Genomic DNA, 15662 nt, shown 5'->3' with positions numbered 1-15662 from the left:
TTTTGGGATTAATCCCCAGGTGTCACATGCTGGATGCGGGGACCCAATTGAATGTCAGCCTTCTGGACATGTTGGAAGTGCCAGAAACCTGATTGGCATTAGCAACCTCTCTCTCTCTCTCTCTCTCTCTCTCTCTCTCTCTCGCTTTCACTCTCTCTCAGCTGGTTTCATGGGAAGATCACCCGCGAGCAGGCCGAACGGCTGCTGTACCCACCAGAGACGGGCCTCTTCCTGGTGCGGGAGAGCACCAACTACCCGGGCGACTACACCCTCTGCGTCAGCTGCGACGGGAAGGTGGAGCATTACCGGATCATCTACAACTCTAGCAAGCTGAGCATTGATGAAGAGGTGTACTTTGAGAATCTCATGCAGCTGGTGGAGGTGAGGAAAAGCGAACTCCAGTCTCCCTTTCAAGTAGCTGGGATTGGGAATTATCTTTTCCCCCCCATCAACAACAACATTGTCATTGACGCTAACATGGTTATTGTTGTTAGTAGCAGAAACAGCAGTGGTAATAATTCAGTTTGTATCCTGCCATTCCTCAAGGGGGGAGTGATGGTTAAGAGATCTCATAAAACACATATAGTAGAGCCCCCTTATCAGCAGGTTCAGAATCCTGATTCACTTATTCATGGTCTTAAAAACAAAAACAAAAATACTCTAAAAATATTAAAAGAAAAATCCTAGGAAATTTTTTTTAAAGATGATATTACCAAACTTGGTCACTAGAGGGTGCCAGAGACCATGCTATTGTGTTTCCCTGAAAAGAAGATAAGACATAAGACATAAGAAATTTATTTGTCATTGCGCTCACAAGTGGGTGCAACGAAATGAGGTGCTCTTCCCCAAGGTAAAACTGGAAAACACTACAAAAAAAAGTTAAAATATACACAACTTTCACCATCCAAATATAGATACCCCGTTTTCTCTCAGCAATTAAAATCCACCAAAAACCTATGGCCCCACATTTAAACTCAATACTGCACTTGGGTAAAAACTGTTCTTGAATCTGCTTGTCCTTGCTTTCAATACCCTGAATCTCCTTCCTGATGGTAATAGTTTAAAGAGCTGATATCCCGGATGAGAGGAGTCTTTCAGTATGTTAGATATCTTTCTCTTACATCTGTTCTTATACAATTCTTCCAAAGAGGGGAGTGAACAGCCAATGATGTTTTGGGCCGTCTTAATCACCCTTTGAATTGCCTTTTTCTCTGCCACTGTGCAGCTCGTGAACCATACACAGAGACAGTAGGATAATATGCTCTCAATCGAACTCCGATAGAAGGTGATTAACAAACTCTCAGTCAATTGTTGCTTTCTAAGAATCCTTAGAAAATACAACCGTTGTTGTGCCTTCCTGATTAACGCAGCGGTGTTTGCACTCCAAGTCAGGTCATTTGTTATGATAGTCCCAAGAAACTTACATTCAACCACCTGTTCCACACAAACTCCATCTATATACAGTGGCTGAATGTCTGCTCTTTTTTTCCTATAGTCCACTATGAATTCCTTGGTTTTTTGGATGTTAAATAAAAGATTGTTTTTTTTGCACCAGCGGGATAGCTGTAATACCTCGTCCCGATACGCAGACTCATCATCCCCAGAGATAAGTCCTACTAGTGTAGTATCGTCTGCAAATTTGATAATCCTATTACTGGGATGGTTATTGGTGCAATCCGATGAATAAATGGAGAACAGTAGTGGACTAAGGACACAGCCTTGTGGAGTGCCAGTGCTGAGTATCTTGTCAGTAGAGATGTAGTCATTCAGTTTAACCCTTTGTGGACGATTTGTTAAAAAATCCAAAATCCACAGACAGATAGAATCTGGAAAATCAAGATCTTTAAGTTTGTCTATTAATCTGTGGGGTATAATGGTGTTAAAAGCAGAGCTAAAGTCCGCGAACAGCATTCTTACATAATTCCCTTGTGTTTCCAAGTGGGATAAAGCCATATAAAGCACAGTATTGATCGCATCCTCGGTTGATCTATTTTCTTTATAAGCAAACTGAAGCCCATCAAAGGGATGAGGAAGGCAGGAGATAATATATTTCCGAACTAACTGCTCAAAGCACTTCATTAAGATTGAAGTTAGTGCCACCGGCCTGTAGTCATTCGGACTGTTTGTAGGCAACTTTTTAGGCAGTGGAACAATGACGGAAGCCTTGAGACAGACAGGAACTGCGCATAGTGTCAGGGATCTATTAAAAATTACAGTCCATATCCCGGCTAGCTGATCAGCACAGTCTTTTACCACCCGACCAGGAATTAAGTCGGGTCCAGCTGCTTTTCTGGAGTTAACCACTTTCATAGTCTGTCTCACATCCTGCTCATTCACAATGAAGGGGGGACTCTGCTGAGTAAATGATGGCAAACGAACAGTTTCAGTCTGATCGATCTCGAATCGAGCAAAAAAGTTGTTCAACTCCTCAGCCACCTCCACACCTCCGCCTGATAGGGTCTTATATTAATTTGTACTCCAAAAAAGTGTTAGGGCTTATTTTCAGGAGATGTTTGTTTTTTTTTCATGTACAACCATCTACATTTATTCAAATACAGTCATGTCATGACTTCTTTTCGTTGCTGCGCAAGGGTGGAGGGCTTATATTATGAGCATCCTGAAAAATCATACTAGGGCTTATTTTAAAATTAGGTCTTCTTTTCGTGGAAACAGGATATGTATAGCATTTGCAATAATCTGGGATTTTCCAGCATCCACAAGGGGGATTGGAACCCCTACTGTAGTTGAAATCGCAGACTGTGCCTATATAAGGTCTAAATCAAAAATCACTAACAGCTTTTGTTGTGCATTCTTAAACCGTTTCCAACCTATGGTCACCCTCTGAATCAGGGACCTTCCAAAGCTCCTGTCATTAACTTCTCAGATCTTGAGAAGTAAAAGCCGTGGTTCCCTTTTTGAGTTAATCCATGTCGCGTTCAATTTCCTTTTTTTTCTGGCTGCCTTCAACTGTTCTCAACATGACTGTCTTTTAAAATGACAGATTGCACCTGTCAAACATGTTAACAAAAAGAAAAAAAAATCCTAGCGTTGCTCCTATTTGTAATGTCAAATATCTGGGGGGGGGGGGGAGGGGAACATATTGCAAGTGTCTGTTAAAATGCTGCAAAAGCATGCATATTCCCCAAAAGCGTGCACAAGTAAGCATGTTTTCAATTACACTTGCAAGGATAAAAATGTATCGGGGGGAAACCTCATTTCTGATGGTGGGGAATTCCATAACTAAGGCGCCACTGGGGGGCCAAGCCCTGCCGCTGGAGGGGGCAGCAGAAGATTTGAGGATATATTCCTACCACCTTATTTCATGTAAGCAAGTCTGTACTTTTTCCACCTCTTGGGGTGAGCTTGGCTCATTCCAAATTCCTCAACACTGTGAAAATATTTCCACTGGGTAGGACCAATTTCGTTCAGCACGGGGCTGAATACGAAGAAGCAACTTCTTATTTTTAATAGTAGTAGTAGTGATAGTAGTAATAGTGGTATCATCATCATCATCATCATCATCATCATCAATGTGCCATCAAGTTGATTCCGACTTAGGGCAAGCCTTTTCAGAGTTTTTTATGTAGAGGGATCTGAGATGTGGTTTCTCCTTCCCTTCCTCTAGGGCAGTGGTTCTTAACCTTTGTTACTCGGATGTTTTTGAACTGCAACTCCCAGAAGCCCCAGCCAGCACAGTTGGTGGTGAAGGCTTCTGGGAGTTGCAGTCCGAAACCCCTGAGTAACCCAAGGTTAAGAACCAGTGCCCTAGGGGTCGCCCTGGGACTGTGCAGCTTGCCCAAGGCCACCCAGGCTGGCTCTTTTGAGATATGCAATGGGGAGCTAAAACTCTTAACCTCTGGGTCCACAGCTGGATACCGAAACTGCTGAGTTTTCTTTTTTTAAAAGGGCAAAAAAAAAAATATTGATAAAAGCACAATGAGTGGCACAAGAGTGAGAGTAACCTTTAAAATGCTGAAGCAGTTAACGGCAGTTAATTAACGTATTTTTCGCTCCATAAGACGCACCAATTTTTTAGGAGAAGAAAACAGGAAAATATAATCTGTTTTCTTCACTCCATAAAACGCACAGACTTTCCACCCCCCTGTTTTGTGGGGGAAAAGTGCGTCTTATGGTGCGAAAACCACTGAACGGTCCTCTGATCGTAGGGAGTGGAGGATAAAGTTGGGGAAGTGGGCGTGTTTGGCCCTCCTGGTTAGGGGGACCGGAGAGTTTCCATCCAGACATGCCACTTCTCTAAGCGATGGTGTGGGAGACGTTGATCGTTCTGGTGTCCAAAACTCTTTTTTTGCCGTTTGTACTCCAACCCCCACCCTCCTGTTTCGAAGGGCCAAAGTGTTCAGCTTCTGGTGGCGCCAGGGCAGGCGGGGCCCTTAGCTGAGCCCCCCCGGAAAGGGGGGACTTTCCCCCAGGTTGGATGATTCACCAGCCCGTGGGGGTCAGGAGAAGGCGGATGTCTGGCTCACCACCCATCCCTTAATCCAACAGCAAGGCTGAAGAAAGTGGCTGTGGTTAAGATTGCCAGCCCCGATCAGCAGTAACGAAGGCAGGCACCGTGTGAAACGCTTCCTGCCGCTCACAGGGCTCGGCAGAGACAGGAAGTCGCTTCTGAGCAATTCTGAAAGTGCTGGGTCTGCTTGGGGGGATGAAGCAGGAAGGTGGGGTGCAGCGGGTGGCTGAGGCTGCCCCTGGGGAACTTACGCCTGCCTCGAGCATGACACAGAGAGAAAAATGCAAGCAACCTGCCTGGGTTAATGCTTTTGTGTGTGTGTTGGGGGGGTGTTTGCATTTAAAGGGGCTTTGAATACAAGTCTCTTGTCTGTGCTGGTCTTGAAGCCACGGGGAGCTTTGTTCAACTACACACTACCCCCTGGTGGAGAATGGCAGAAGTGTCCTCAATCTATATGTGACACAACCCACAAAGAGTCCCATCTCATCTTAAGGACTAGTAGCATATACAGTGGTGCCCTGCATGACAATGGCCTCGTAAAACAATGAATCCGCAGGACGATGACTTTTTTGCGATTGCTACTGCAATCTCAAAATGATGTTTCCTATGGGGGATTTTCGTTTGATGATGATTAGGTCCGTGCTTCGCGAACCGTTTGTTCGCAAGACGACGATTTTTCCAGCTCCGCAAAATGCTTGTTCTGTGTTTTCCGGACCCATGCTTTACAGGGCAGCCATTTTAACAGCTGATCGGCGCTCGGAAAATGGCTTCCCCTATGGGTGATCTTCGCTGGACGATGAGGTAATTTCTCCATTGGAAAGCATTAAATGGGTTTCAATGCATTCCAATGGGGAATTGTTTTTCGCATGACGACAATTTTGCTGTACAGCGATTTCAGGGGAACAGATTATCGTCGTCATGCGGGGCACCACTGTAAGTGGTTTTCGTTTGTTTGTTTGCATCAGCTTGCTGTGGATTGCTGCCCCACCTTGTCCTATGTATGGAGTATGGCCTCAGTAGGTAATAGGGCTGCACACTGGATTTGGACAAATCCCCAGTTCCAAAGTGACTCAGACAGATTTGGATTAATTTGTACACTTGTCTGGATAGAAGCGGAAGGGTCCATGATGGCTCCAGGGCACAGCGAAGCAAATTGGCAAGCCAGTTCAGGTTTGAGGCACAAATTGCTGTTGGCGCGCATTTTGAAGGTGCCATGAAGCTAAATGACCAGACTTGGGTAGCTTTTGTTCAGGTTTCTTGTGCACAGCGTGCATAATTAAACTGTAAACCTCCCAGAGAGAGCTTTGAGCACTATGGATCGGCATATAGACAGCACATTTTCTGGCGAGTGCCATAAACATGCAACAGCTGGGTGGTAACATAGTCTTCGGTTGGGGCATCTTGCCTGGTTTCATTCACCATCAAGCACTTCTCCCAAAGAACGAACAAACGAATCTTGTAAAAAGTTGGACGACAAGAGGTTGCCCTGAGAGCAAGGATGTAACTTCTCCCCACGCCCTGCAGAAGAAAAATTAGTCTTTTTGAGGTCCCTTTCCCACCCGGTTTGGGGCCTTGTCTGAACATCCATGCAATAGATCCGGCTCTGACAGAGGTTAACTGTTAGGAACACAATAGGCTGTAGCCGCCCATCATTTAGTGGTGCATATTTTGCATCGAAAGAAGGGACGCATACAGCCGCCACTGGGAATTCCCACACTTCCAACCACAGATTTTCAGTAGCCATAAGGCAGTGGAGAGTTGAAGGGAAGGTGGGAGGAGAGGTGGAGAAAACCCATTTGGTTGAGATGAGGAATATTTGAATTAAACGGATGAATTAAGCATTTCATCACAAAGCTTGCCTTCTAGAATACACTGTATGTAATAACACAGTTCTTAAGCTGGACGGACCAGGCCATTCTCTCTGCATGCGCACCTGAGAGCAAGTCCCATTGAACTCAACAGAGTTCAGTCTTGGATAGGCTGATGTCCGGCTGTGTTGTCAGTTAAAGCAAGCTTGGATCCCGCCTGGGTCCCTGGGTCTTCACAGGGTCAGTGTCGCTGATGTAAATCCAAATCTGAGCCATGATGTATGAATCACATTAACTCCGAAACGCTAAAAAGGAGTTGGTTGTTGTGGGTTTTTCGGGCTCTGAAAAGGAGGTTTCTCTTTTCCCGGACAGCACTACACCTCCGATGCGGACGGACTCTGCACACGCCTCATCAAGCCAAAGGTCATGGAAGGCACCGTGGCTGCCCAAGATGAATTCTCACGCAGTAGGTGTCTCGTCAGAAAAACGGGGCCGGCTCTTTGGTGGGTTGGGGCTTTCGCGTGCGCCGACGCATCCTTTGCTCCGCTTCATCCCCTTCCTTGTGTCTCTTGCTTCTCCTCCTAGGCGGGTGGTCCCTCAACATGAAGGACTTGAAGCTGCTGCAGATTATCGGCAAAGGCGAATTTGGAAGTGAGTCGGCAAGGGATGGCACAGCGGCTGGCTTTTCTCTAGGCCAGTGGTTCCCAAATTGTGCACTGTGGCCCTTTTGGGCTCCCCCCAGACCCAGCCAGGGGAGGTGCAGAATCTTCGCATCCTTCGTAGGCCTTCTTTCATGGTGTATTTCTCCCTAGTACAGTGGTGCCCCGCTAGTCGATTACCTTGTAAAATGGTTACTTCGCTAGACGATGAGTTTTTGCGATCGCTATAGCGCTTCGCAAAACGGTGTTTCCTATGGGTGAATTTCACTGGATTATGTTTCAGACCGTTCTTTGCAAGACTTTTTTTTTCGGGACCGATTTTCGCAAGACGACGATTTTGACAGCTAAGTCCGCAACTCGCAAAACAGGTGTTTTCGGGACCATTTTTCACAAGACAGCGATTTTGACAGCTGATCCGCACTTCGCAAAAGTGGGCGATTTTCACAAAATGATGACAATTTTTCCCCATTGGAATGCATTAAACGGATTTCAATGCATTCCAATGGGGAAACCACATTTTGCAAGACGATGTTTTCATAAGACAGCTAATTTCGCTGAACGAATTAACATAGTCTTGCGGGGCACCACTGTACAATATCCAAAGTATTGTATTGGGGAGCCACAGCCCGTGGCCCCTATGTCAAAGGAGCCACAAGGTAAGAAAGTTTGGGAACTGCTGTTCCAAGCAGTGGAGGAAGGCAGTGGAGGAAGCCAATTCAGCAGGTTCCAGTTACAAGAAAGGAGCTGGTGACTAAATATTAGGAAGAACTTTGGGATGGTAGGAGACTGAAACAGACGACTTTGAAAACAGTGGACCATCTTTCCTTGGAGGTTTTTAAACAGAACTGGAATGGTGATCTGTTCAGGATGCTTTAGCTGTAAATTCCTACCTTGGTGAAGGTTGGCCCGGGAGGGCCTTATCAGGGTCTCCCATTCTAGTATTCTGTGAGGAATGGGGCAGAGGAAGGCTTGCGTGTTAGGGCCGTGGGCTTCCCCAGAGCCGTTGGGCAAGGCCGTGTTGGAAACAGGATATAGGTTGGATGGATCCTTGGCCTAATCTGCTGGAGAGGCCCTTTTGCTGACTAACAAGCTGGTTCTTCTCATTTTTTCAGATGTGATGCTGGGTGATTATCATGGGAACAAAGTTGCCGTGAAGTGCATTAAAAACGACGCCACCGCGCAGGCCTTCCTGGCTGAGGCTTCAGTCATGACGTGAGTGTGGGCTAACTGAGGAGGCAGGGGAAAAGAATCCAGGCAAATAAAGATGGATCAGGCGGGAGGCAATCATACAGCTGCATCCTTGTGGAAGGTGGAACCTCCCCCTGCGGATTTTTTTTTTAGCTGAAATGGCGCCTCTCTTGTTTCTCCGAGTGGTTTTTTGGTGTAAATGCTAGTGAATAGAGATAGGCATGAACTCTTAGTTTGGTGGTTCATGCAGGTTTGTTTTGCAGCAAAACAGGTGCTTGGCGCTTCGAAGCCCCGCCTCCTCTGGGAGGCGCCCTCTCTGAGACAGCAGTCTGACTTCCCTCTGAGTGGGCAGCTGCTGGGGGAGGCGGAGCTTTGAAGCGCTGAACACCTGTTTGGCCACTAAACGAACCAGCGCGAATCACCAAACCAATGATTCATGCCCATCTCTACTTGTGAAGCGCTGAGGGGAGGATTAAGCAGCACAGCATCGGAAAGCGAAGTCTTGTGGATGGCGAGGGGAAGGGTTAGCTCAGTGGCCAACCTTTGAGGGTTTGGGGACCACGTGCGCCATCCACTGGTATTTGGAAGACCACATATCCTCTTTCCCAATTCCCTCCTACATTTGTGAGCCCCAGAATGTCATATTACATCCCCAGTATCCTTGCGGGTGGGGTAATGATTTGCTATTTCTGTGTAATTGTGTACCACAGCCTGCAAAAAAAAAAAAGAAGAAGAAGAAATTGGTCAACCAGTCATATCTGGATTTTAGAAAAGGCCCTTCTTTGCCTTAAAATTTAGAAGAACTTGAGTCCCGCATGTGGGAATTCGAAGGAAATCCCACCCATTCCTCCAATTTTTTTTAGCTCTGTAGATTTTATAGAAACAACTCTCCAGAATCTATAATTCTGGACTTTCTTTGTTTGTTTCTTTTTAAACTCCAGTGGCTCTCCACTTCCCTCTCCTCTTGTGCGTAACTTCCCCTTTCTCTCTCTTTCCCAGTCCCGATGCAAATGTCTAGTTCATAGCACAGCTCTCCTTCCTTCTGATTACATTATTCAGATGCGCTTCATTTGCATAACTTGTTCCAAGGCCGAGTTCAGACACACCGGATTATGTGTTAACTCCTTCGTTTTGCTTGCATTATCAAGACATCTCCTATTGGGATCGGAACCCTGAAGCCGTCTACCAAACAGTTTCCGAATAGCTACATCAGGCTCCCGTTTAGAATAAACCACCACCATATAAATAACAAATCATTGAACAAAACTGTAAAGACAGCTTTAAAAAATGCAAGCAAAGGAAGATGAATGTATTCTCGAAGGCTTTCACAGCCGGGATCCGATGGTGGTTGTAGGTTTTTCGAGCTGTTTGGCCGTGTTCTGAATTTCGGAACACGAAATGGCCAAACAGCCTGAAAAACTTCCAACAATCGAAGGAAGATTAGTTCAACAAACCAGGACAAAGCAGATTTGATTTTACTTGAGTCCGGAATGTCATTAAGGAAAAGAATAAAGTAAGGGGAGTCTCTTCACTCCTCTGGGGATACCAGTAAAAAAAGGCCCTTCTTTCTTGCCTGCTTGATCTGCCTTTCACACCAGTTAGAACTTGGGATGGAGGAGAATCTCAAATGTTTGGTTGGGGGGGGGGGAAGTGTCATGTTTTTGCCTTTTGATGCCAACTCAGGGTGGTATAATGTGGACAGAGTGATGGACTAGGACTCAGTGGGGACTGAGTTCAAATCCCCGCTCAGCCATGGAGACTCACTGGGGGTGTGGAAACCGGTAAAGCCGCTCCTTAAATATCCCCCTGACCTCAAAAACCCTGTTAGGGTCGCTTCCAACTTGAAGGTGTGTCACAAAGGGAGGGCTTTTGGGACAGGACTTCAAAATGGCCTCAGGGGCATCACGGTTGAGCAGTGAGCGAGGCTTTGCCCACCTCTGCCTTGAGGTGCGGTGACGCCCAACCTCACCAGGGCCAGCCCAAGATGTTTTCTTGCCTGAGGTGCCCTCTCTTCTGTATATACCGGCAAGCGTAGATGGGCCTCCAGCGGATCAGAAGGCAGCAGGCTGCTCTCGGAGAGAGGGAAAGCCCAAAGCCTTAAGAAGAACTGGGGGGGGGGAGATGATGCCTCTGCAGCTCTCCCCTCGGCCCAGCGACACGCGTGACCTGGCTCTGACCTTCAGGGTCGGCTAGCCCAGGTTGCTACCCCGTTAGGAAGTCCAGAACAGGCTGGGCCAGAGAAGTATGAACACTGTTCCCCTTGCCCTTTCAGCACCGGAGTGGCACCGTCCAACTTGTAAAGATCTGCTTGGTTCTTTTCTTCATGAATCCCAAGACCCCCTACCCCACCCCTTGGGAGCCAGGGGCAAAACGGGGAAGACTGGAGGAGGGATGGGCTGTTCCTCCATTTAGAATTAAGAAACAAGGCAGACCGCCTTCGTGACAGCACAGAACGCATACACACAATCCGTTACAAAAGGAGAAGGAAACTCATTTCAGCCCCTTGGCTGAATTCAGTTTTAAAAGGAACTCTTGGCTGGAGCAGACAGGTAACTCTTGATGTTTTTCCAGTGCCGTCAGCTGACTTCCAACATACGGCAAACCCTGAGATGGTGTTTTGAGGGAGACGTTCAAGGTGCAGCTCATCTTTTCCAGGACCATGTAGGGATTTGAACCCAGATCTCTTGACTTTGCCCTCTCCAGTGGCATCCTGTGCCTGAGCCTCCTTTAACCCTCCTCCCTCTTCCTCCTTCCCGATCTCGTTGCAGGCAGCTCCGGCACAGTAATCTGGTGCAAATGCTGGGAGTGATAGTGGAGGAGAAAGGCGGCCTCTACATCGTCACGGAATTCATGGCTAAGGTAAGAGGGCGGAGGGCTTCCTTCCGGTCATGGCCAAGACTGGGTGCCCCCCCCCCAAAATCTTCCTTGTCCTGTAAGAACAGCTCTCCTGGCCCAGGCCAACAGGCCTGTGCAGCCCAGCAATCTGATCCCCAGCCAGGTTACATGCCCATGGGAAGCCTGCCAGGAACATACCTGCACCCTCTGTCCCATGATCCCCAGCTACTGCACCCTCTGTCCCATGATCCCCAGCTACTGAGCCCTACTGCCTCTCATACCAGAGTATGAGCCTTTTTGACTAGTAGCCAGCCACTGGTGGCCTTAACATCCAAGAATTTACACATTCTCCTTTAAAAGCTGCACCAGGTGGCAGTGAGTTCCACAGCTGAACTGTATGCTGTGTAAGAACACTGTGTGTCTTTTTGTTTCTCCTGACTCCCCCCATCATTTCTGTCCACAAATAGCACAGGCTTCTGCTGTTGCAAAGAGAGAAATGGGCCAAGTTTAGGGTTAGGCCTGTTTCCTAGGTGTGGGTTTTTCAGAATTCATGGACTATGGACCCTAGAAGTCTGCATGAATTCCCCAAGCCGAACTTCTGGGGGCTTTGATCAAGAGAACAAACTCCTGACAAAGTTCTTAAGCTAATGAATTCAGACGCTGGCAGCCATTTTTATCTTGTGAAGACAGGAGAAGTGAGTGGGCAGGGCTAGGGCCCATGGACGTGACAAGGAATGATGGGCCTTGTAGTGCTTGTGGGAGCTTCCTGTGAAGAGTGTAATGGGTAGAGACCCTCAGACTCATAATTCCGTGGCTCTTAGCCCTGCCCACACATTTTCTTCTCCACAGGGTGAAAATGTCTGGCCAGAGTCTGGAGTTCATTAGTTTACGAACTTGAAACCCCCTGTCCGGACTTTGATTTCTTGATTAAAGCCCCCCCAGAAGTCTGGTGGGGGGGGGAGAGAGAATTTCTGAAGATTCTGAGGGCTGCAGTCCGTGGAATCCCATGGCTTCTGCTTCCCCTTCCCTGGCATGCCACGTCTTCAATTTAGATTATGTCCCTGAGGGAAAACCCCGTCCTGCCACTTCTCTTTGGACTTTGTGCTGGGAATCTCTTTGGCGAAAGGACAGGGTATGAATGTACAGTGGTGCCTCACTTAACGATGTTAATTGGTTAAAAAAACATCGCTATGGGAAAACATCGTTAAGCGAAACACCATTTCCCATAGGAATGCATTGAAAACCGGTTAATCCGTTCCAATGGGAACGGATTACCATCCTTAAGCGAAAATCCCCATAGGAAACATCGCTAAGTGAAACAATGTTTCCCCCAAGGGAAAGCCATTCAAAAGCACTGAAGCCGGCTTCAGTGCTTTTGAATGGCTTTCCGATGTCTATTTTCGCTCATTTTTAAGTGTCTTAAAATGTTTGAAACCTGTTTTAAATGCTTGGATTCGGTAGTCCACCTTGTGAAACCTATGCACACTTAGTTTGTCTTTGTTCTGAGTCTTCGTTAATTTTTGGTGATTTTTTGTTTTTTCCCTCATTGAAAAGCATTGGACGTTCAATGGATTTAAATGGGGAAAACAAAAAATCACCAAAAATTAACGAAGACTCAGAACAAAACCAAATTAAGTTTGCACATGTTTCAGAAGGTGGACTACCGAATCCAACCATTTAAAACAGGTTTCAAACATTTTAAGACACTTTTAAATGAGGAAAAACGGACATCGTTAAGTGAAATTACCCCATAGAGAATATCATTAAACAATGGGGGAAATTCCTCAAAGAAACCCATCGCAAAGCGAATACATCGTTAAACGAAGCAATCGCTAAGCAAGGCACCACTGTATTCAGTAATCTTTGGTGCTGCCGGTTGTCACGAGGCTTCTCCTGGGCTTCCGGGAGCTGGGGTTGTGTCCCTTCCCCGATGCTGACGGAGCCACACGGTCGGTGTTTTTATCTCTCTTACGGCCCAGGGATGGCGACCCGCGGATGGGATGGAGAAGGGTGTGATCCCAGATCCTTAACTCTTTTTCCAGGAGATCCTGAACCCTTAAACAGTGGTAGTTTGACTCCGCCGGTTGAATTTCTGCAAGACAACCAGTTTTACTGCTAGACTAGGGTTTCAGACCATTGTGTAAAAAATGTGACTTGCATATCAACCTAAGCCATCTAGTGCTGAGCACCAGTAAAGCATTCTCTTAAAGTTCAGCCCGTCGTTCTTTTGCAGAGCTGTTTATAGTCAAAGAAGGGCAAACCTCAAGTCATCATTAGCTCGGTTTTTTTTTAAAATTATTATTCTTATTTATAAAGTCCATCTGTGCTGATTTAACATCGTGTCACCTAGGTTCCGCTTACAGTCATTGTTAATACGACTATTTATTTATTTATTTATTTATTTATTGGACTTATATACCGCCCCATAGCGCTACAAGCACTCTCCGGGCGGTTTACAATTTTAATTATACAGGCTACACATTGCCCCCCCAGCAAGCTGGGTACTCATTTTACCGACCTCGGAAGGATGGAAGGCTGAGTCAACCTTACAGTACATATTAAGCCCTTAATCTATTCAACGTGTTTCTAGCCATTGATAAAACAGATTCCATGTTTGATAGTATTCTGACTCTTCCTTTCCTTTGGTTCTTAATGTCCATTTCTATGGAGCCCAATATCTTTTTAAATTATTTCTTCATCTGGAGATGTTTCTTCATTCCTCCAGTACTGTGAAAATACAATCCTCATGGCTGTTAAAATATGCAATCTTAAATATACATTTTGTTTATCAACACCTTCTGGTGTTATACCTAATAGAAAGAGTTCCGGCTTAAAATCTACATTTTAAAAATTATTTTAACAAGCCATACATGTATTTTTATCCAAAACCTTTTTGCTTTATCACAGGTCCACCAAAGGTGATAGTAAGTTCCAGGTTTTTTAATAACATTTTCAGCATTTACTTGACCAATTAGAGACCATTTTTGCTAACCTATCAGGTGGTAAATGCTGTCTATAAAACATTTTGTATAAATTCTCCATTCGCTCATTTTTCTAAACCTCTCTCAGAGAGTCTACAGGGAAGAGAGAGTAGAACTTTCCAAAAAAATAAAACTTGGAAGATGTTGCTGGCAGCCATGGCTTGGCAGCATCCTCCCAACTGAGTTTCTGGGCAGACGTACTTTTACTGCTGGGAAGGAAATCTGGCAATGGACCGATTCTCTGTAAATCTAGAAGAAATGGTACAGAGCTTTTTCTGGGCCTTACTACCAGATCCTCACAGGCCTTGCTCCTACAGTTTGCCATATTGAGAGAGGCAAAGGAGACCTCCTCCAGAAACTGAGCCCTCTCGGTTGTGGCCGCATCCCTATGGAACGGGCTCCGACTAGAGGTGTGCCAGCCCCCCTCCCTCCCATCCTTCAAGAGGGTGTTAAGGTGTTAAAGACTATACTTTTCAAAGGGGCTCTCAAGAACACCCTCTCCTGACTTAGGTCGATAAATTGGTGCCTCGCTTAACGAGCGCACCGTTTAATGATGAATCCGCATAGCGACACATTTTTTGCGATCGCTAATGCAATCGCATTGCATGGTTCCAATGGGTGAAAATCGCATTGCGATGTTCTAAAAACAGCTGATCGGCAGTTCCAAAATGGCCGCCGGAAGAATAAAATGGCCGTCCGCTCGGTTTTCGCAGCCTGCCCTCGCTTACCGGGCAGCGAAAATGGCAGCCGGATGGGGGAATTTTTGCTTACCGGTGAGTTTTCCCCCAATAGGAAAGCATTAAATGGAGTTTAATGCGTTCCTATGGGTCCCCCCCCCCCCGCATAGCGACGAATCCGGATAGCGACGTTAATCCTGGAACGGATTAACGTCTCTATGCAGGGCACCACTGTATATGAGTCACCTGGTCCTGCCCTCCCTTAGATTACACTTAGGTTTGTTCTTAGCTTCATTTGTATTCACTTGATCATGTCGGTTGAGGGTTTATGGCCGTGGTTCCCAAACTGGGCGCCGTGGGGTACCGTCACACCCAGCCAAGGGCAACGCAGAATCCTCTCATCCTTCACTGCTGCCTCTCTCTCCTTCTCCTTGGCCGTTGTGTCTCCCTGCATGCCAGCTGGGATCATGCCCAATGCCCTCCTGGCACCCTCTGGGGTGAGCCACACCCCACCCCTGGACACCCGCCTTTGCAGGAGGAGCAGAGGCAGTGGCACCCTTTTTTTGCCCTGGTGAGTCTCCCAGATGGGTCATAGAAGCCACGAGTAGAAAAAGTTTGGGAGTCACTGGCTTATGGGTTGTTGTTGTTTAGTCGTTAAGTCGTGTCCGACTCTTCGTGACCCCATGGACCAGAGCACGCCAGGCCCTCCTGTCTTCCACTGCCTCCTGGAGTTGGGTCAAATTCATGTTGCTCGCTTCAATGACCCTGTCCAGCCATCTCGCCCTCTGTCGTCCCCTTCTCATCTTCCCTTCACACTTTCCCAACATCAGGGTCTTTTCCAGGGAGTCTTCTCTTCTCATGAGATGGCCAGTTAATTTTCCTTTACTGTAAATTGCACAGAATCATGCATAGCACAAATTCAGCAGTATATAAATACTCAAAATTAGTATATAAATAACATGCTGCCCTTCGACTGCCTTATCATGGGTTGCAAATTTCCCAGTGGTGGACTTTGATTGTGAATTCTCTCCCCCTCCCCTCGCGCT

The 15662-nt window shown here is 46.6% G+C and overlaps 1 protein-coding gene across 4 annotated transcripts in view; it reads left to right on the top strand.

Moving 5' to 3' along the window:
• CSK (C-terminal Src kinase) overlaps positions 1 to 15662 on the top strand; it is a 103719-nt gene that overhangs the window by 79107 nt on the left and 8950 nt on the right. For all 4 annotated transcript variants that reach the window (XM_072982272.2, XM_072982273.2, XM_072982271.2 and 1 more), the window contains exons 5-9: positions 162 to 381; positions 6649 to 6742; positions 6862 to 6927; positions 8048 to 8147; positions 10892 to 10982. In XM_072982272.2, coding sequence (XP_072838373.2) covers positions 162 to 381; positions 6649 to 6742; positions 6862 to 6927; positions 8048 to 8147; positions 10892 to 10982 — 571 coding nt within the window. The remainder of the gene's footprint in view (positions 1 to 161; positions 382 to 6648; positions 6743 to 6861; positions 6928 to 8047; positions 8148 to 10891; positions 10983 to 15662) is intronic.

The sequence above is a fragment of the Pogona vitticeps genome, chromosome 12, assembly GCF_051106095.1.
Source record: "Pogona vitticeps strain Pit_001003342236 chromosome 12, PviZW2.1, whole genome shotgun sequence".
Lineage (NCBI taxonomy): Eukaryota > Metazoa > Chordata > Lepidosauria > Squamata > Agamidae > Pogona > Pogona vitticeps.
Note: the sequence above shows the minus strand (reverse complement) of the source record. Positions and strands in the feature narration are given on the sequence as shown.